This window comes from Phoenix dactylifera, chromosome 1 (genome assembly GCF_051530095.1).
Source record: "Phoenix dactylifera cultivar Ajwa chromosome 1, Ajwa_hap1_PhDact_Kaust_v1.1, whole genome shotgun sequence".
In the NCBI taxonomy this organism is placed as follows: domain Eukaryota; kingdom Viridiplantae; phylum Streptophyta; class Magnoliopsida; order Arecales; family Arecaceae; genus Phoenix; species Phoenix dactylifera.
Genome location: NC_143190.1, coordinates 72,639,992 through 72,660,360, shown reverse-complemented (window position 1 = coordinate 72,660,360; position 20,369 = coordinate 72,639,992). Strand labels below are relative to the sequence as shown.

General features: G+C 38.0%; 3 protein-coding genes and 1 non-coding gene across 8 annotated transcripts; 3 read left to right on the top strand and 1 right to left on the bottom strand.

Moving 5' to 3' along the window:
• The first annotated feature begins 1,601 nt into the window (after positions 1–1,601).
• On the top strand, positions 1,602–9,479 carry LOC103697156 (putative E3 ubiquitin-protein ligase RZFP34). Of its 3 annotated transcripts, none has more exons than XM_088711553.2 (12): positions 1,602–4,300; positions 4,383–5,004; positions 5,257–5,344; positions 6,183–6,242; positions 6,342–6,374; positions 6,623–6,697; positions 6,816–6,859; positions 6,980–7,020; positions 7,704–7,786; positions 7,906–7,997; positions 8,094–8,205; positions 8,885–9,479. In XM_088711553.2, exons 2-12 carry the CDS (start codon positions 4,811–4,813, stop codon positions 8,987–8,989), a joined length of 927 nt encoding a protein of 308 aa, XP_088567679.1. In that variant the 5' UTR covers positions 1,602–4,300; positions 4,383–4,810; the 3' UTR covers positions 8,990–9,479. The 3 variants fall into 3 exon arrangements, with proteins under 3 accessions (XP_088567679.1, XP_088567680.1, XP_088567685.1); XM_088711554.2 differs by having other exon boundaries at positions 1,608–4,300; positions 4,485–5,004; XM_088711559.1 differs by having other exon boundaries at positions 1,705–1,830; positions 4,485–5,004.
• A 1,287-nt stretch (positions 9,480–10,766) lies between these two features.
• Positions 10,767–10,840, top strand: TRNAR-UCG (transfer RNA arginine (anticodon UCG)). The gene has a single exon. It is a non-coding gene; the product is annotated as a tRNA-Arg (tRNA).
• Positions 10,841–11,242: 402 nt separating this feature from the next.
• On the top strand, positions 11,243–15,945 carry LOC103697155 (Ribosomal protein L25/Gln-tRNA synthetase, anti-codon-binding domain-containing protein). The gene is made up of 3 exons (XM_008778959.6): positions 11,243–11,773; positions 12,335–12,464; positions 15,119–15,945. The coding sequence occupies exons 1-3, from the start codon at positions 11,348–11,350 to the stop codon at positions 15,337–15,339; spliced, it is 777 nt and encodes a 258-aa protein (XP_008777181.2). The 5' UTR covers positions 11,243–11,347; the 3' UTR covers positions 15,340–15,945.
• A 793-nt stretch (positions 15,946–16,738) lies between these two features.
• LOC103697154 (FCS-Like Zinc finger 10) lies at positions 16,739–19,277 on the bottom strand. Of its 3 annotated transcripts, none has more exons than XM_008778958.3 (3): positions 19,094–19,277; positions 17,337–18,319; positions 16,739–17,191 (listed from the first exon to the last, which is right to left on the bottom strand). In XM_008778958.3, exons 2-3 carry the CDS (start codon positions 18,275–18,277, stop codon positions 17,002–17,004), a joined length of 1,131 nt encoding a protein of 376 aa, XP_008777180.3. In that variant the 5' UTR covers positions 18,278–18,319; positions 19,094–19,277; the 3' UTR covers positions 16,739–17,001. The 3 variants fall into 3 exon arrangements, with proteins under 3 accessions (XP_008777180.3, XP_088567678.1, XP_088567676.1); XM_088711552.1 differs by lacking the exon at positions 19,094–19,277 and adding an exon at positions 18,554–18,675 and having other exon boundaries at positions 16,910–17,191; XM_088711550.2 differs by lacking the exon at positions 19,094–19,277 and having other exon boundaries at positions 16,910–17,191; positions 17,337–18,418.
• Between the last annotated feature and the right edge of the window lie 1,092 nt (positions 19,278–20,369).

The window sequence follows — 20,369 nt, the reverse complement described above, 5'->3', positions numbered from 1 at the left end:
GATATAGGAGGTGCCCCGAGCTTGATCGGGGCGAGTCGGCAAATATCCGAGGTCAAAGGAACTTTCGAAGAAGTCCGAGGTCGGGCTAGTTCTGGGCCGGACCGAAGTTCCGTCTGGCTGGCGGTGGTGTCTATTGGGCCGAAATTGGGTGGCCCTTTTGTTATGGGCAGGACGATCTATTTCGCCCCCCATCACTATGAATAAAATTTTTAAATTTCTTTCTTTAGCGCTGGTATGTGAAACCTGAGCAGAGCTAAGTGGGAAGCCTAGTTCTTTTTTCCTCCTTTCTTCTCTCTCATTCACTATTTCTTCTTCTCTCATTTTCTTCTCTTTTTTCTTTCTTCTTTCTTTCTCTCTTTCTCTCTCTTTCTTTCTTTTCCTGCTGTCCGGCATCAGTATAATTTTAAATCGATTCGAATATGAATAGAATAAATTTTATGGATACTTTATCCATTTCTAGTTTTAGTTTCAGCGTAAACATCGTACCTGTGTTCATCTCGATACCAAATTCAGGATATCTTATGTTTGAAAGTAACGGTTCACAATTATTGGGAAGCATGATATTTTCACCTACAAGCCACAGTATTTCATAATTTTATATTTTTTATAAACCAAGAATCATACGTAAACCCAAACGGAAATCTCCCGTCAAACGAAGAAATGGTATCCTACGGCAGAAGAAAACAACACAAGTAAATGGTACCCTACAGGCAAAAAAAAAAAAAAAAAACACACAGAGAAATGGTACGATGGCCAGCGATCATAGCTGTCCAGCCACGTCCACGAAGGAAAGCATGCACGGCACATATATGATCAAATCTTATCAAAATATTATGAGAAAAATAAAATGCCGTAAGCCATAATAATATGCTAATTAGATAATATCTAAACTTCAATTTTTTTTATTTTCATTTAATTCAGATAAATAATTAAGCAATTTTGAAATATTTAAGAATGGCAATTTACATCGCCCTATTTGATATTCAACCTAAGTCGAAGGGAATGGAATGGATTTTAACTGACCCATAGTAATAAAATTTGTTCTAAATCCAATTTAGATAATATAATTCTTTATATTTTTTAAATTAAAAAATTGTTTTATATAAAAGAGTAATTTTTATAATTTTATTTGATGCAATTCATTCATTTTTTTAAAATTTTATTCTCTAATCCTAAAATCTCCGTCCACCTACATGAAGATAGGACTGCCACGCTGATAGTACTCTATCACGGATGGAGAGAATATAAGTAAAAAATATTTTATCCGTATCAAATATTTTTCAGTGGACAGATGTCGAGTGAGGCTTGCTACGCAAGTGGAGTTGTCCACTTGTTCTGTCCCTTCTTTTTTTCGTTTTTTAAGTAAAAAAAACTCCCCATCGGGTCCCACGGCAGCTATGGAAAGCTACGGATGATAGCTTTGCCATCCCTTTGAGATATGCTGAATGCCGTGCATGGCAAAGTATAATTACCTATACCATCTTTTAGGGCAGATCACCGAAAAGGTACTTGGTCGGCTTCTTTTTTTTCAGACATTTTAGTTCCCATTATGCCCTCCACTCATGCCGACATATGCTTGGAGTTTCGGTGGGGCAGGCCGTAATTCTGTCCAAATGAAACGCGCAACCCATGCCCCTAGAATTCTGGAAGCGGGACGCGCTAACCGGTTGCCATCCCCCAACCGTCTTGAAACCCAAGACCCCTAACCCTCTTTTTCGAGTCTCTCTCCTTTCCCGTTCTCTTCTCGATCCTCTTCAAGAACGAGGAAGCCAAGGCGATCTTGATCCCTCTCACTCTCTTCTTCCATAGGACTGCGATTACGGAAGAAAAGTTCGTTCGGTCTTGCAGTTCTTTATCATCCTTTTTCTTGGTCGCGTGATCTTATATCTTGTTTTTAGTTCTTTTTGGGAGGGCTTAGGTAAATTATTATCCTAATTTTTGATGAACGGTTGGTTTTCTTTGGCTCAATGCTTTGGATTATTCACGTTAGTTGCTAGATCTTTCAGATTTTAGGGTCTATAGATGGATTAGTCATGATTTGAGTTTTCTTTGTTCAGAACTACGTAATATTCGGAACATTAAGTTCCTTGGTGTGATTAGTAGTGTTTCGGCGAAAATTATTGATTTCTTGAATCTTGCTCTGTGCTTGAATGATTCTTAGAAGAAACCATTAATGTCAGTGCTTGTGTTTTTTGGAAATAGGCCATCCCTTTTTTGGTAATTCATCTTTTTTAATATTTACGTATATCTGTTGATCTTAAATCATGCATGAAGTGTTTCTCTAAGATTTGAAGTTTGATTACTAGTTTGGAGTTATTGTCGAAACTGGCAGTAGATTGACTTCATGACTGGAGGGTTTTTTTTTTTTGGTTTATATTCTATTGAGTAGAAACTACACTCTTGCATCAGATTGTATCTGTTACTATATGTTTCGGTGGTTTGGTGATGATCTTTTTAAGTTGAAGTTTGTTTATTGAATTGTTTTCTCCAGGATATCTTTGTAGTGATAAGATGAGATATGAGCCTTGCTTGAGATAATTTTATGCAAATTCGGGGAATCCCTATGACTTAAACCATATCCTTTTGTTATTTCCTCCTATAATATGAATCTTTCTTGTATAGTGTTTCTCTAGAAGTGAGTTGTGGAATAGTATAAAATTCTTTTGAGGGCTAGGAATTTTGGATGTTACAGATTGACAGGTGAGATTATTGATGCTTAGTTATATTTTATTATAAGAATATTGTTGTTTTATTGAATATAGATAGGCAAAATAAATTGATTTAAGAATTGTACCCGGACCAGATTATTTCTATAGATTGGAGAAGCCAACATGATGAGTAGAAATGTTTTGCAAGAAAATTTGATGTTGTCTGTGTCCCTTGACCAAGGAAGTTTCCAGCTTCTTTAATATCAAAGTACTAAAAGTATTGATATGTAACAGACTGGACAGGCAAGGATAAAAGGACCACAGCCCAAGCTATTGGAATATTCTACATCTTGATATGTGCTGGGTTTATATAGCCAAGAGTTTGAATCATTATCATAGACTAACCATTTTTTCCCTTTGCAGACTTACCCCCCCCCCCCCCCCCCCCCCCTCTTCTTTCTCCTGCTAACTCATGTAACAGCTGGGAGTTACATTATTCTCAAACAATAAGCTGTCTGCATATACCCAGGATTTAGGAATTTCAGACACCCATTGTCGTAGATGATTTGCACCAAAAGAGGATTTTGGGGCTTTCTCTTATTTTCTTTTCTTTTATAGGATATATCTTTCGAGACTGTTAGTATATCAAGTAATTATTCTGTTTCTTTATTTCATGAACTCATTGAAGCTTTTTGTTTCTTCAATTATTTTGTGTAATTTTTGTTGGTCATAACAAATTTAGTGTTGGCCTCTTGTCTCAAGTGTTCTTTTAAAGTGTGATGTAGCTAATCCAGAACAAATAGACCTCACTTGTGGAGAAGTCAGGGCCTAAATTAAGTTAGATATTTAAGCAGAAATGGCTGTCACATCCCGGAGACTCTTTATGAGTTTTTGAGCAGAACTAGTTTTGCTGATTAAGATACTAAACAGAGGGCTTATCAGATTCCTCTTATGCTTCTTTTCATGTCCAGCAGTTATGGTCTTAATGTTGAGATGTTATGTCAGATCGAACAAGAATAGAATCACATTTCAGTTTTCTAGTTTGCTGTGACGAATGGATATTGTTGAGATTGACTAACAGTATGTCTGGCTAATATGCTATCCATACTTCTAGAAATGAAGGAAAAAATTAGGGAATTTTTTCTTGCTTCAAAGGGCCTCAAATACATCCAAATAATACTTAGATTTTCTGAAATAGATAGTAATGCTCTCTTGCTATATATTTATAGTAGAACCTTAGACTTGAGAAAAAAACACTTTTCATGCACTGTGGAGCCATTTTAAACTGCACGCAAAGCCTCAGTTACATGGAGAGAAATTCTTCGGATACTCATTGCTTTCATAATTATTTGTATACCGGAGTTATGCCCATCAGTTTGAATGGACAAGTACAGAGAACCACCTGCAGGTTTTGCTGCCACAACATCATGGTGATGAAGATGCCTGGGGTCATTAATTTGTCAGGTAGGAGTAGTTAGGCTCCAGGATCATCAGCAAAATATTAGAAAATCAAGGTAATCAAGAGGAAGAAGAATGCATGATGGTTCCAGGCAAACCATCTCAATAGGAGAGTTTGGGCGAAATTGGAAGACATATGCTTGATGTTCAACAATAACACGTTTTGTTGAAGATGAAGCTGGTGGAAGGATGAGGTAGGCACCATCTTTTCATAGAACCATATCATTGTTTTCCTTCTTTTTTGCATTTGATGCTGTGGTGTATTGTTCTTACCAGAAACTGGGGCGAGTCTGTTGCTGGTGCACACTTTTGTTTGATTTGGTTTTCTGACTACTACGAGCGAGAAAGTGATCATTAATTAGTGGTTACTATTTACAGCTGGAGATTTGATGGTCCCTCAGTGGCAGCATAAATATTATTAGATGGATCGTTATAGCTGTGCTTGTTCTGATGAATCCATCTCTTGGAGTTATGCTGATTGGAGCTGTTCAACATTCCTTGGATTGTGTGCTTGATGATATGAACTGGTCTACAGCAGAATTCAAGAAACCAACAATATCATGCAGTGTTTTCCTGATTGAACCGGGAGACTTACTGGTTGATCTATTTAGAATTATTTCACTAAATATCTTCAAATTTGCAGGTGTTTCAATTCTTCTAGTTGAGCTGTCATAGTTAACTTAGCAGTGGAAAATAGAGACTAGATGGAGGATTTGCTCAGTCATTCGGAGTCTCCTGTTTGTGACCTACACAATTCAAATGGGCAAGATAACAAACTGCAGACTGCCACTACATGCAATGAGTCATCTAGTAAAAACTGCATTATGAGTGAAGAAGTGACAGATGGTTTGAACTCTGCAGTTATTGAGAAACTAGATAAGGGACTCATGCAATATGGGTATGCTTATTTCATTAATTATTTCTCTCCTTTTTCCCTATTTGTTCCAAGCAATTTTTCTCCGATCATTTAAATTAAGCCAAGATATTGGCTGAAAGGGTTTGAGTTGCATCATGTTGGAAGCTAGTTCTATGGCAAATGATGTGTATCATGGATCATGCAACATGCTTTCTTATTTAACCTGATCCTGATATTGCCCTATGGCCTTTTGATTAGGCTATGGTTCTAACTCTGGGCTCTTAATTCTTGCAGATGTTCACACTATTGGCGAAGATGCCGCATTCGAGCTCCCTGCTGCAATGAGATTTTTGATTGCCGACACTGCCACAATGAGGCAAAGGTCAGCCTATCAGTTTCTGTTTGGATAGGTTTTGAAGAATTCCAGTTTGTTTAGTCATATGATTTTTTCCTTTTTTTTTGTGAGCAAAACGGTGGGGATGCTACCACATATATTTTTGGTGCAAAATTGTTAGTTTATACATTAATAGACTTTTATAGTAAGCTGCAGTTGGAATATGCCTTTATCTGATCTAGGATTGTATTGTATCTTTCAAATTATTGTATGTACCTGGATCTGGAGTTAAAACATTGAACCCAGGGGCCAGGATACTGCAATCAGGTAGTTTATCACCTTGGCTGGTTGTACAGTAGTTTATAGACCTCACTTACATAGATTTGTTTTTGTTCTTTTGTTTTTTTCCTAGGTTTAACTTGTTTGATAACTTGTTCTTGCATCATTTTTTTGTATTTTTATGTGTCATTTTTCATGCTATCTGATATTAAGAACATATCAGAAGTATGATAAAAATGTTTCACAAAAGTTTGTTTTTCCTTCATTTGATTTTATTCATTCATTTTTTCTGAAAACGGGCGCTTCATTTACGGTTTCTTTTTCCCCCAAGTTAACTTGCATGCAATGTTTGTCAACTAATTGCTTAAAAGATTTTCGTTCTTCACAATGTCTGCAATTATGGATGTGCATTGTTTGAATTCAATATCCGTATGAAAGGTGTATTTCCTTTACTAAAAGCTTGTTGTTCGATCAAGTAAGCTATTGTACGGTAGTCCTAATGGTTTCTTTCTACACAAAATTTCATTTATTTTATTAATTTATATCATACTATTATGACAGTGGATAAACATTTGAAAGACCAACACTCACTCGTTTGATTTGGCAGAACTCACTTAATGTTGAAAGGAAGCACAGACATGACCTTCCGCGGCATGAAGTGCAACAGGTGGGATTTCCATATTGCCATATTATTACATGAAATAATTTTTATGATTTTTATAATTTCACTGAAGCATTTAGCTTGACTTTGTAATTTCTATGCCAGGTCATATGTTCATTGTGCTTTACTGAACAAGAGGCAAGTACCGGTCACAGGCTGGTTTTCATACATCATTCTCTTTTGTGTTACTGGCATTGTGGCATCATCTAAGGATAAGTAGAATTAGTATCTATATATTTTGTTGTCAAGATGTTTGCAAACATGAGGCAGCTTTTATTAATCTATAATTTCCTTCAATGTCTTATTTTCAGTACTAATTTATGATCCTTCCACAGCATTAGCTGATCATGTCATCTTTTGGTGTCCTTTGCATGCATTGTCAACAGGTTCGGCAAGTGTGCGTCAATTGTGGTGTATGTATGGGGAAATATTTCTGTGAGAATTGCAAGTTTTTTGATGATGTCAGTAAGCAAATTGCATCTTGAGAGTTCTCTTTCCTCCTCTTTTTTTCCCACCCTGTAATGTCGGAGGTTTTTTCCCTATTATATCTGTATTTGACATTTACTTTTAATATTTCAGACATCAAGGGAACAGTTCCACTGCAGTGGTTGTGGAATCTGCAGGTTTGTTCTCACCATCCGTTAACTGCTAATACTTTGTTCATGAATAGTGTGGTTATTTGGGATCAAGATAACATATTTTTTTTCTTATATTTATGACATGAAAATCTTGATTTTTGACAGGATTGGTGGGCGGGAAAACTTCTTCCATTGCTATATATGTGGTATTGCCCCTGATCTTTATATTTTCTAGGATAATTTCTTTTTTCTTAGCCACTAGTTTCATCACTTTAAGTTTTGGTTCCGTATTTGGCCATCTCCTCTGGCTCTTTCTGGAGTCCCTTTACATGGAAGCTGTTAAAGGGATATTTTATCTTCCTGATATCGGGAGGAAAGAATGTTACTAAACCTTTTTGTTTTTTTTTTAAAAAGCTACCAGGCTGCGACCCATATGCTTGGTCTTAGTTTTACATATTATTCTTTTCAATAAGGTCCCAACATCCTCTCAGTAATTGTATCCCAGATAGTTTAAACTTCTCTGATGTCTTCTCCACGGTTTCCTTTAGCTCTTAGGCTTTTCCCACTATGATGATCACTGCATAAGATTTGCTGTACTAGTGCAGCATAGCTACAACATTAAACATCTTTTTGACCATCTTTGTTTCCTAGTAGTGAATTGCTGTACTGTGCAGCAGTACTCTATATTGTCACTGTTTAGTGAAAGGCACATCTATGGCTGTTGCATTCATTTTGACTCCATAGACTGATCTTCCATTCAGCACCATGAACTAAGTTCAATTTATGTGCATGGAACATATGCTATTCACCATATCTTGTTTTTTGCTCCTTGGCCAACATCTGTTTCTGATTTCTTTTTCCCCTGCCCTTTATTTTGTTCAAATTGTAGGGTGTTGTTATTCAATCATATTAAAGAACAGCCATCCATGTGTGGAAGGAGCAATGCATCATAATTGCCCTGTATGCTTTGAGGTGAGATTCTGGTTTTTCTGCTCACTCTTCCATAGACAAGGAAGAAACTTCCACCTAATCTTCCAGATAGGACTACTCATCTTTCCAAGGTTGAGTAATAACATTGTCATGGTTCACAGTATCTGTTTGAATCCACAAATGGTGTCAGTGTCTTGCCGTGTGGCCACACCATTCATGTGCACTGTTTGAAGGAAATGCAGCAGCACTTGCAGTATGTTCAATGTTCCTTTTTCTCTGTGTTTATTTATTTTCCGATGTTATTTTTGGAGTTCTGCAATTTCTGACTAGAGAAAAAAAAATGCTTCAGGTATGCATGCCCCCTCTGTTCCAAGTCTGTGTGTAATATGTCGGAAGTATGGGAAAAATTGGATATTGAGATAGCAGCCACTCCGATGCCTGAATCTTACCATAACAAAATGGTTAGTTTTCACTACTTGATATTTGCTTAAACTCATTGTTTTTGAAACTTTGTTCTATATTTGTCATGGTTACGCTGCTGAGTGAAAGAATGAACTTATGTACCAAAGAAAAAAAAAAAGAATGAACTTCAATTGGTAGCATTTCATTTCTTTAATTCAATATCAATATCAGAAAGAAAAAAAATTGTCCCATGTCTTGTTCTTAGGGGCGTGCTTGTTATAAGAGCTATAGTTTTCAGGTAGAAGCTTTGAAGATTGTTTGTGCTATTCTTCTATATACATACCTTAATGGGTTTTCCATCATCATTGCCAACCATTGCTATTATTTTCAACATTTGCACAGGAAAATTTGCAATTATTAAATTGTTTACACAATTGCATTGGAAAATGAACTTCTAAGCAAGTATGTTGATATGCGAGCTCTATAGTAAGGGTAGGGAATTGAATTGGTGGTCAAGTTTGCTTCTGTGATCCATCATATGTTAATTGCTTGCTTTAAGATTTGGCATGCTTTAATTTCCTTGGGTAAAATCTTCAATACGCATATGTGGCTGGATCTAGCTTTTGAGTTCACCTAAGGTTTTTAGTTTGTATGTTGTAAATCATTTTTTTTTTCTGCCTGCTTATCTTTGGGTTAAACTGCTGTTGTACTGACAGATGGATATGTTGGTAAGTGCAGGTTGGCATCCTGTGCAACGACTGTGGAGCAAACTCACTCGTCCAATCCCATGTAGTTGCTCAAAAATGCCTCAACTGCAAATCTTACAATACACGCCAGACTTAAGAAGTCCTGATATACATAAGTTTCAAACCTTGCCTTTGCTATGCTAAATGGGGCTTGCTTTGGAGAAAGTGATTGAGCTGGTCGGTATCAGGGATGAGAACCTTGTTGATTGCCCTCGCTCACATTTCCTCTCTGCCACAATGACAGGGAAACAACCTTCAGCACTTTGTACCTGGAATAAGTCCAGAAATTTCAGTTCTTGTTTGATGGCTGAAGGGAAAATTCTATGCTCCAGACCCATGGACATAGCCTTCGCAAGTTAAAATACATTCTCACTGAATCATGTTGAAGCCAATAGTGCTTTTCTTCTTGCTGTCTGGGTCTTGCGATTCTCTTGTTCTGCTAGAATGCATGCTCATTCGGGTCATGTACAAGTAGTTAAAATTAGATTGAATGTCGCTGGGATTATCTAGGCTTTTATGCACTCTTATCTATGTTGTACAGAATGGTAGGAGGCCACAAGTAGTGAATGAATGAGATCTTAGCATTCCGTATTTGTGCTAGATATGGTTAGAAAGTAGTTTTAACGGCTGTAAACTGGTATTTTTCTTCTGGTATGGTTGGGAGATTGGGAAAAGATGCCTGGAGAATTTTACAGAAATCCAAACACAGGCAACGTGATTAATGATGCCGACAAAGGGTCAACGAATGACATTCTATTGCAGCTAGCCAAGTGCATCTGTTGCTGTGTTTCATGGTATAATTACCTGATAGGTGGATGCTCGTAGATGCCCATTAATAGTACAATGAGTATTAGGCGCAAACTCCACAGCAGCCTTGTTCGTGAGCAGTGCCGTTTACAAGCGAGTTAGCATGCAAATTGCTTCAAGGTTGGACCCGGTGGAAGGAATACGATTCGAAGTTTCAGAACTTAATATCCAACCATAGCTTATACGCATGCACGTGATCCAACCAAAGATGGAAGTGGGCGTGTTCATATAAATGTATACTTTAAGAACGATATTTAATGAAAAATGTTGTGATACAAGTTCGAATTTATTAAATGTGTGCTACAGAAGTACATATATGGCTGGTAAAATCAATTGTGTTCTTCAACAGCTTGGATTAGAGATTAACCTTTTTTCCTCCTCCTTGCATGATCCGGGTTAGGAATTGTGTTCTTCATGGTCTTTTCTTTTAATGAAAACTTTTAGAAATGGGTATCTGCTTTCTCTTCCTTTCTTATCCTATTGTTTTTCCTTTAGATATTTTTCTCGACTCGAGGTAGATTGGCTAATCGCATGCAGAATTATCGTCAATATCTGTATATGACGTAAAAGGCTTGGAGTTAGACCATGATTCTTATTAGAGGCCTAAAAATAACAAAAGAACATCGAAAACATGACTAGATCGGAGAGGGAGTTCTTAAACTCAGTTTGGATGGGGCATCTGCCCCCATGCTATGCATGTACTTGTTGATACATGCAAAAGAATTGTAGAACTTGGAGTCAAGATGAACAGAAGGTGCTTCAAGGCATTGGTTAGGGTTATTTGGATGATTGGGCTGAAAATTTTATAAAATTTGAAGGTTAGGCGACACAATGACAAAGCCGTAGAATTATAAGCTTGGTTAAACTTATATTTATAAATATCTAAAAATAACTTTAGAGTAGACCGATCCGAATTTTATAGGAAGAAAAAAAAGATCTTAAATATAAGATTTGGGCCGGCTTACTTCAAGCTATTTTTGAATATTTATGAATATAAGTTCAACTTGGAGGATTCTATGCAGTGAACAATATATTTAACAAGTATCGTCAGTGCAGTCCTCTTGGAAGACCGCATAGCGCAGTGGATTAGCGCGTTTGACTTCGGATCAAAAGGTCGTGGGTTCGACTCCCACTGTGGTCGGCGAAATTAATTTTTTTATACTTCAAATAATTAAATTTTAAAACTATTCGCAAAATAAGTTTTCTACTGTAATTATTATTATTATTATTATTATTGCAAAAAAAAACTTCTAAGAAGCGGCTAAAAAGTTTTTTTATACCATGTTGAAACCAATACTACTTTCCTTCTTTATATAAAACACATAATACTAAAAATTAAATATAGTTTTCAGTAACTTTTAAATTTTTATTAGATTTCCTTTAATGAGGCTGGACCCCATCCCAACAAAGTCGGCCCATCCCAAATGCTCGGACCCGAGTCGGCTTCCCTTCCAGCCCATTTCACGAGCCTGAGCTCACGAATCTCGAAGGTCTTCCCTTGTCCTGGCCGGAAAATCAGTGCAATAACAATAAATACGCCAGATTAACCCCATTCTAAAACCTAACGAGCGCTTCCCTCTTTCCCCCAACCTCGCCTCCCGCCGCCACCGCCGCCGGTGCCGGAACTCGGTGCCCATTTCCTCCTCCGATGTGGCTCTCCCGCTCTCCGAGGACCCTAAGAGCCCTCGTCCATATGCGGCCATTCTCGCAGGCGGCGGCCGCCGCCGTCGCCCCGTGGGATCCGACGGAGGCGCCGCTGGAGTACCTCGAGGGGTTCCCGCGGCCGGACCCGAAGTACAATGAGACGATCCTGGCGATCCCCCGGTCGAGTTCTGGGAAGAACATCGCGGCCAAGGAGCGGAAGGTGGGGCGCGTGCCGAGCATCGTCTTCGAGCAGGCCAACGGCCAGGAGGGCGGCAACAAGCTTCTCATCTCGGTCCAGGCCAAGCAGATACGCAAGCTCGTCGGCCACCTCGGCCGCTCCTTCTTTCTCGCCCGCCTCTTCGAGCTCGAGGTTCGTTCCGAGTTGGGAGCTGGGGACATCATCGAGAAAGTTCGAGTCTTGCCTCGAAAGGTATCACGGCCCTTTATGACCTAATTCTTGGTTAGTTTCTTGCTTTATCTGTGTTTTCGCTTAACTATAGGCTTTAATGTTATATCAGCCAAGTATATTTTAGTTGGCCATGACTTCATGAGGTCGAATCAAATGAACATGTAAATTGAAGTCGGTTATGGGGTTTCCTATGGTTGCAAGTTTGTTTTTAGTAGTTTTTTTTTTACTTGATGATCTTTGTGTTTCGAATTACTGGAACGTAAAGGAAGAGCTGTAGAGATCGAAATTATTCAGGCAATATTTTGGATGCAGAGAATTAATGAGAATCGATTCGAAAGTGGTATTAAAAACTTGTCGGTCTAGACATATTTAGTTTCTATCTTTTCATTCCATTTCCTGCTAAAAGCCTCACTGCTCTCAATTTCTCTACTAGTAAATTCACCAGAGTTGCTTATTTTTGTCGAGTTACTCTCTTAGAAACCGAGAAAGCTGATGCTATTATTTAAACAATGTGGAAGGTGACACGCTACTATAGTGCTTGTTCATTTTATCTGATGATGCGTCGTTTTGGGCATTTTTTAGTTGCATCTTCATTCAGGCACTGATGCGCCTCTTAACGCGACGTTCATGAGAGCTCCTTCCTCTGCATTACTGAAAATAGATGTTCCTCTTGTCTTTAGAGGAGAAGATGCATCCCCTGGACTTAGAAGAGGTATGCTACATAAGATCATACATTGAACTTACTTTTTTTATGTTTATATGATTTAGAAATCTAATGCATCTCATTTTCTTGGTCGCTTAAAACACAACATTCATGTGATATTCAAACATTGCTTACTATCATGTCACAATTTGCCATAATTTATAGATCCTGTCATATTATTATCTTTCATTTTAGTTCTTTCTTTGTTAAAATTGAAATAGACCTTCTCTTGAAAAGGGAGGGGGTGATGTTTTATAGCAGGTATACTATTAAATGGAACATGTATTAGAAGAACCTTTTATTCCTTTTTGGATCAGAAAGAGAGTTTGCTACTCGGTTGTCGAATAAGACATGTGAGTGAGAGAACAAATGTCTCCTAACACTTACGCATTCTGATCCTTCACATGTTAAGGCGGCTGAGCACTTGCTATCAGAACTTCCACCAAGCAGTCCATTGACATGTGAGCGTTTTGGTGTGTCAGATACATGTTAAGTTCCTGTATGGATGCATGTATGTATGTATATCGAGTGTTTTCCCGCTATGATACAAGTTCTTCCTTCATGACATTGTGCCTACATCTTGCAATTCAATCCTTTTGCATCTTTTGGTTTGTACCACTACAAGAGGTAGCAAATAGAAGCTACAAGATAGATCGGAAGCTTCTTTCTTTTTTTGTGTCACTTCCTCATATGCATTTCAGAATCTAGCAATCTCTGTACTGTATGCATAGCAATTCTTAATTGCATAGTTGTTTCTTTGTTGAACTTATTGCTACTATTGCTTTTGTCTTGTTGTACTGTCTTAGTCTGTTGAGTTCTCTCATCTAACCTTTAATTTCTCATGTTGTGATGCACATACATCATGCTTATTATTCATTGTCATGCTGATGCAAATAGACTGTTGGAAACCGGCATGCGCCATGTATGGATGTTGGGAGGAGGAATTGAGGCCATTTTAAAATACATGTAACTATCACATGTAATATTTGCTAAAGCATGTGTTGCTGATAGTGTAGGAGGAATGTCAGTCCTACAGGACATGCAAATTTAATGAGTTGGATGAGCATTTTGTGATGGCAATGGATGACAGTTGACCGACCAATTTCGTGATTGCTGTTAATTCTTCCAAAATAAATAAATTGGCTGCTGGTGATGTTCTTGTCTTCAAGATCGAATGATAAATTGCGGAAAGTACCAACAGAAAACAGGGTGGTATAGATGGATGCACTATATGCGGCAAATGGAGGTTTCTTGAGGAGCACTTGAATATGCCAGGGTGGTACCAGAAAAATTTTGGTTACAAACAGATAGAAATATTAAAATTGACAAAAATGATTTTTTTCTGTGTCTATCAGGGACTGGGGTTTTGTTTTTCCGTTCGCGCTGGATCCAGATGGCATACTGTTATTTTCATATCTTGTTTTAATATAATTCTTTTCCTGAATTAAGTAGTTCTTGTATTTTTTTTTTCTTCTTGGGCACTTGTCCCGAAAATTTATTTAATCAAATGCTGCATTCTGAAGGTTTTCACCCGTCCATACTGAAAACTTTGGAATTGAGTTGAATAAATTCTTGCTTTTGAAAATTAGAAAAATGTGTTTTCATTTCCTTAAAATTTTAAAGCATTATGTTGATTATATACATGGAAGTTGGTGTTGGTTCCACCATTACTAGAACTAGTGACATTCTTTATTTTTGCCATTCTTCAGCGAAAGCCCTTGTTTCGAGAACTGATTATTATCCAAGTATAATCTCCTCACAACACTGTATTGCGTGGGATTTGATTTCTTCAATGCATATATCAAATTCTAAGGGAAAGGAAAAAATTTATCAATATCTTTTCATTTTAATCTTTTGTCGAATTTTGCTGGTGTTTATGAATTAGTGGATGCAGACAAAGTTTGTATCCATAGCAGTTGCTTCTGTTAGCCTGTTACAAATTGAAGCTCTAAAACATGAACATAGCTGAGCACTTTGTTCTTTTTGATTTAGAATTATGATTTATTTCATATTACCTGTGGCTGTCGTCCTTTTTTCTGCAGTTGAAGGCAGTGCTTATTAAGTTGGATTTAATGATTTATCTTTGCTGCAATTTATTCTTATTTTGCTCAATACTACTTTGAAAGCACAAAAGACCATTAGGTTTTCTACAATTAATATTGCATGATGATTTGAAGCCTGTAACACTCATGTTAAATTTGCTATATTTTATCGCCATAGCCGAAATTGTGTCTTAAGTAAAATATGAGGTTATAGATGATGAGCATTATGGTAATCTGTACAAAATTACAACATGTCCAGCAGGAATAGTATCCATCTTAAGTCTGCAGGTAAACTAAATATATGCAGCCTCTTTTATTCTATCTGTACATGGCACCTGTAAGAGTAAATTTGCTAACTTTATATATGGGTACAACTGTGTGTATCTGGTAGCTTATGCAAATAAATCCGTTGCAATATCTGCTGTTCCAGCCACACACTTATCATTAGCTCAATGTCCTCATAGCACGTGGCGGTCAGATATTTGTCTTCAAGAACATTATTTTAATTCTAATTATTGGATTTTTTCTGTTTCTATTAATTATCATTTATTTATGCGGGTTCTTTCTATGCTGAAATTTCCATCCATGATTAACATGCAGTATGATATATTGATTTGGCAGGGGCCTACTTTAACACCATAAAAAGGACAGTTAAATACCTCTGCCCCGCTGACATCGTTCCACCATACATAGATGTTGATATAAGTGAGTTGGATGTGGGCCAGAAATTGTTAATGCGAGACCTCAAAGTTCATCCTGCACTTCGCCTGCTTCAATCACCAGACCAACCTGTTTGCAATATCATAGGATCAAGGGGGGCTTCAGAGTCAAAGAAAAAATAAGTCTTCTGCTGTGCATGCCTGAGAAACCACTGTTGACAAAATAAGGATTTCAATTTTGATGCTTCGAATCAGCTGCCATCTTTTTCTCCAGAGTTAGGTCACATTGTCTCAGATAAGAAACTCGTTGCTCCCATAAGAACAATCGAGGATCCACATTGTTCCTCAAAGCATCGACTGAGATATGATTGTACGTAGAGTTGTGCAAGGGTCTGCATGAATGTTACTTGCAGAAAACCCATCTGCTTGCTGTATCAGGATCAAGTACAGTTGGAAAATTCTTATAATCTTTGACAACATCGAGAAATACTGTTCATGCGATGCTGATATTTATCAGGGGTTCATGCCTTGCTACTTGTAACTTTTGATGGTTCTCTTTTGATATAGGCACACGATGGCTGGTAAGTTGCATGTGCATGGATGGTTCACAATTTTTTTTTGTTGCCTATTTTTGTTTGCTTATGTGATATTGGTTGTGACAACAGAAAAACGCTGTAAAGTGGCGTTAGTTGACTGCAGCCAATGTTTAAGGCAGTGGCAGCATAGGTCATTGTCTTTTTTAAACATTGGTTATTGAAGATTACCTAGAAACATGTGGATTTTTATCCAGTTGGTTTGCAGTTTGTTGGATTTATTGCAGATCTATCATTGCATTGAATTGTAGTTATTTATACCCTAATTGTAGTTTTTATACCCTACACCGTATAGTGTATAAGTTCTGTATGGAATCATTTAAATTTAAATTGCAGATGACACTGACCAGCAATTATTGTTTTCACTTTTCAGGCGATGATCTTGATTTTGCATCTAAATTAACACCCCTGTTTTCTTTTTTCATTTCATCTGGTTATGCTGTTTACTAGAGCTTTTGAGCAATAATCTTGGTGTTTAAATTTCACCATTGCAGCTGTTATCCTTTTTTTTTTTTTTGCTAAAAAGCTGTTATCCTTTTTGAAGATAGCCAATATTCAAGTCGAGACAACAGCTGGGTTTAGAGGAAACATTATATGTTACGCATGCATTTGTGCGTGGCTTCCAGTTACTCAGAGAAATGGCAAGATAGAGATGTTAGTTGGATCATTGGATGTCCAAAGCCTGAAATGGTGATGGAAGGTGCAGTGCCTGAATTAGAAACACTGTCACCTCCGAGATCCTGATGGAATTTAATGTCTGATCGGATGGATCAGCATCATGTGTGTGGTTACATCAATACCAAGTTCCATATAAATTTGTTTGCACAAATGTTATCACTTCAAATATTAAAACATCATGATCAGATTTGTAGTGCTTGTTCTCACATAGGAGCATATCATCATGTTTATAACTCGACGTTTGTATTTAGACGAACAGCACGGGAGTAAATGTGATGTTGACCAGTGCTCTTGCAGGCATGGATCCAGAGTGGAAACATAAAGGGAACTTTCAGAATCCCATACAGTAGCTAGTCTTTTTTATCAGAATTACTGGACGGAAGACAATTCCTATCGTTAATTCAAATTCTGGAACTTAAAAAGAGATGGAAAAGAGAGAATTTCCAGGCAAACCCACTAATAGCACTGTAAATGCAGAGACGTTAGCAAACAATTGAATTTCCATTGTGATCATCCTTAGCCACTGGTTATTCATATATAAAGCTCGGTCAAATTCTCTATGCGGCCACCTTCCTCATTCGGTGACCAGTGGGAATGGACAAGCAATCCTCGAGCTCACGTAGTTCCAATCATCCTCCATGAAGATGTCCTCCTGAAAGGATGAACCAGGAGAATCTGAAGAATCTATCATATGCTTATCTATTTTCTCTTCAATTAGAATCTCTTGAGCTCGGCATTCGCAGCTGCAAAAAGCTTTCTCACCTCTGTAATGCATGCAAAGACGAGAAATTAAGCGCCACACAGATCTATTAGAATACCACACATCTAATTGCATGCAAGAGAGACAGTTCGTAATCTCTGAAAGAGCATGCAAACATAATATCAGAAATCTCATGAGAGAGGATTAACCTGTAAATGTAAATATCATCCTCTTCTTTCAGTTTCCTTTTGCATGAATAACAGAAGCTCAAAAAATCAGTCCTGGAATGGAGTGGCACTTCTTCAGAAGGCTTAACCTCCCAGGGAGACTCTCCCCTATCTTCCCTGTGCTTATGCTTACCATCAGGCGACCGATCAACTTGGCTCTCCAATATGCAATCCCCAAAGATATGAGTTGTTCGCGGGTTATCACCATGTGAAATAATGCAGGTGTAGTCTTCAGATTGCTCGATATCGCTGATAGAGAGAGAACCGATAAAATCACAAGAAGAATCATTAGATATAGTCAGAGAATCTGACGTTGAATTCTTTGTCTCCGACTCAGAAATTTCAGAATTAAACTTCTGATTATCCCCATCAATACTACCACCATTCTCACTCTGCATTCCAGCTATTTCGGATTCTAGCTCAGTCTTTTGCTGACCAATTCTGAGATGGAAGCAATCAGCAGGTGCTTGCAGAGAACTCCCATTGTTTTCAGGTAATGATTTGAGAGCCGTTATTGAAGGATTATCTAACAAAACATTTTTAACCGAAAGGGTCTTGGGACCTGGGATTTGTATCCCAATCTTTGATCCTAATACTACTTTCTTACTCTCGGAAAACCTTAAAACATTTCCAAGAGGCATGACCTCATCAGTGAGAGAATCTACCAAGCCAAGCCCAACCTTGTTGCGGTGTGTACTGTTCTTTGGATGCCCATCAAGGACTGGCGATCTAGGGGAGCTAACACAAGGGCCTCCAGCATTTGAGAGGACCTTGTGATCTAAAGGAGATGTAGGACTACTGGATGAATCCAAACCAAATAATCCCATGGTGTTCAACCTTGCATGCAGATTAGAGACTCCAATCATTGGGGCACTCCGGGTCTTTTGATCTTTCTGAATATTCCTGCTGCTCTTCATAAGCATTGTTTCTCAGCACCCCTCCACCCAGAAAAACAAACAAAACTCCTGAAAGAAATAAAGCATAGAAATATGTTTGAATCGAAGAAGCTCAGCAAGAAGGAGGCAAGAATTTAACAAAAGAAAATGGTGAAGGAAGAAGAACAAACGTATACAAAATAAAAATGGTTAGAAATGCATTAGTAGCTATATATCGAAGTTTTCACATCATCACAAGCCTTAAGCCTTGTCTAACAGGGGAAAATCAAATCATTATTGATAAATAAAATTTAGAGTACCCACATAAAATTACTCTATGGATGTTTAACATGCCAACAAAATCCATGAGAGCTTATGGAAACAAAATGAAGTGTAGATGATAAATTTTTGCCAGGGACACGGTTTGGGACGGGTTCTAAGATGCATGTAAGAACTGGAGGAGCTGCATGCATGGGACGGAGGGATCCATGGATAAGCATTCCAAATTAGGAAACTAAGCGAGTGCGTTAAGAGAGGCAATAATAAGATCATGTAACCTTAAGAAGCAACAAGAAATCTTTACTGAAGGCCAAAAAAAAAAAAAAAAAAAAATCTATTTGCTTTTTGAATCATCAAATCCCCAAAGAGCTCGACTCCTGCATTAATTTAGCTTTTAGAACACCTCACATCAAAGCCCCAAAACCAAAATGATACGCTTTGAAACAATGCACCCAAAGAGGCTCCCAATCCGAGAAACTATAGTAAAAGAAGTTGTTCCCAATGTCAACTCGGAGCAGATCACAGAAGCCCATGAAATGCAGCACAAAGCAAAGAGCCAAGAAGCATATTGAAATCAAATCAGACCTTGTTGTTTTCCTCCGCTCTCTTTCTAAGAAGCCCTTACAGAGCCTCTGAAGACCTGGAAGGTATGGATATATCTGACATTGAGGCGTTCACGGCTCTCTCTCATGGTGGAAGTTGCTTTCCTGCATCAATATTGGTGAGGTAGAGTGGCTTCCGAAGTACTCCAAAATCCTATTAATGACTTGTCAGAAGAATTAATAATCTAATTACGTTTTGTTCTCTATTTTGGACCATCTATGATATTCTGCAGGACCACAGAGATCGCTATTCAGAGCCATCCATCTGTGACAGTTCAATTGGCTATGCGAAGAAATGGACGGTTCTGATCCAAGAACATTTTGGTTAATGGAGTGGTCCATCGGACTTACGGTGTGCCGTGGGTTAGCTTGGAATGGTGCCAAAAGAGTTGTTCCATTCTTTGAATCGGCCGGGAAAGGTTAAAAAAAAGTAGCTAGAAAACGACAGAGCTGACGACAGGTGGGCCCCAGCCCCGAAGTCCGCTGACTGCCACGTACCAAAATTTGACGCTGCCCGTCACGTCCCTGCGGACGCATCGGTTGGATCCCGTAGCGGCCTCTTTGGCTCTCAACTCCGGCGACAATGTATTTGGTCATCATCGACTCTGCTGTCGTCGTCTAACTCAACTAGGGCTTGATATGACTCAGTGACGACTCGGTCTGACTCCGTGATAGTTTGATTTCGTTGGTTCAATTACGCCCTTGCATGGACAAAAATTAAGATTGTGTCACTGATTCAATCAGGTTTTAATCATTTTTGACACCAGCCAAAATCGTTTTGGCTTTGAACCTTAGTTTTTGAGTTGACATGATTGAGTTGCAAGTTTTAACTCGCTGAGTTTTCCAACCTCGGTAGTTAGAAAGTCACATCAAATTGTGACTTTTATGCAAAATTTTCATATCAAGCTAGATAGTTCAAGCAATTTTTTTTTAGCACAACGACAACCCACACAATGCGGCCCAGTCCCTGCTATGTAGCTTGGTTCGCCTTGCTGAGTTTCTATATTTTAATTGGCATAAGAGCAGGTCTAGGGTAAGAAAAAGGTGGATCTAATTTTTTTTTGAGCAAAGTTTGTTAACATTAATATTTTAAAGCACTTATTATTCCAGTTATGGATGTCTAGAATGTGCCTAAGTCGATAAGGTGCTTCTTTGATGCAATATATTTTGATTTGATTCTACCTTCACTTCATATCTAGAGAAAGAGAGTGTGTGTGTGTGATTTTTATGCTGAAAGGGAGAACAAGCAGCCAGCCGCT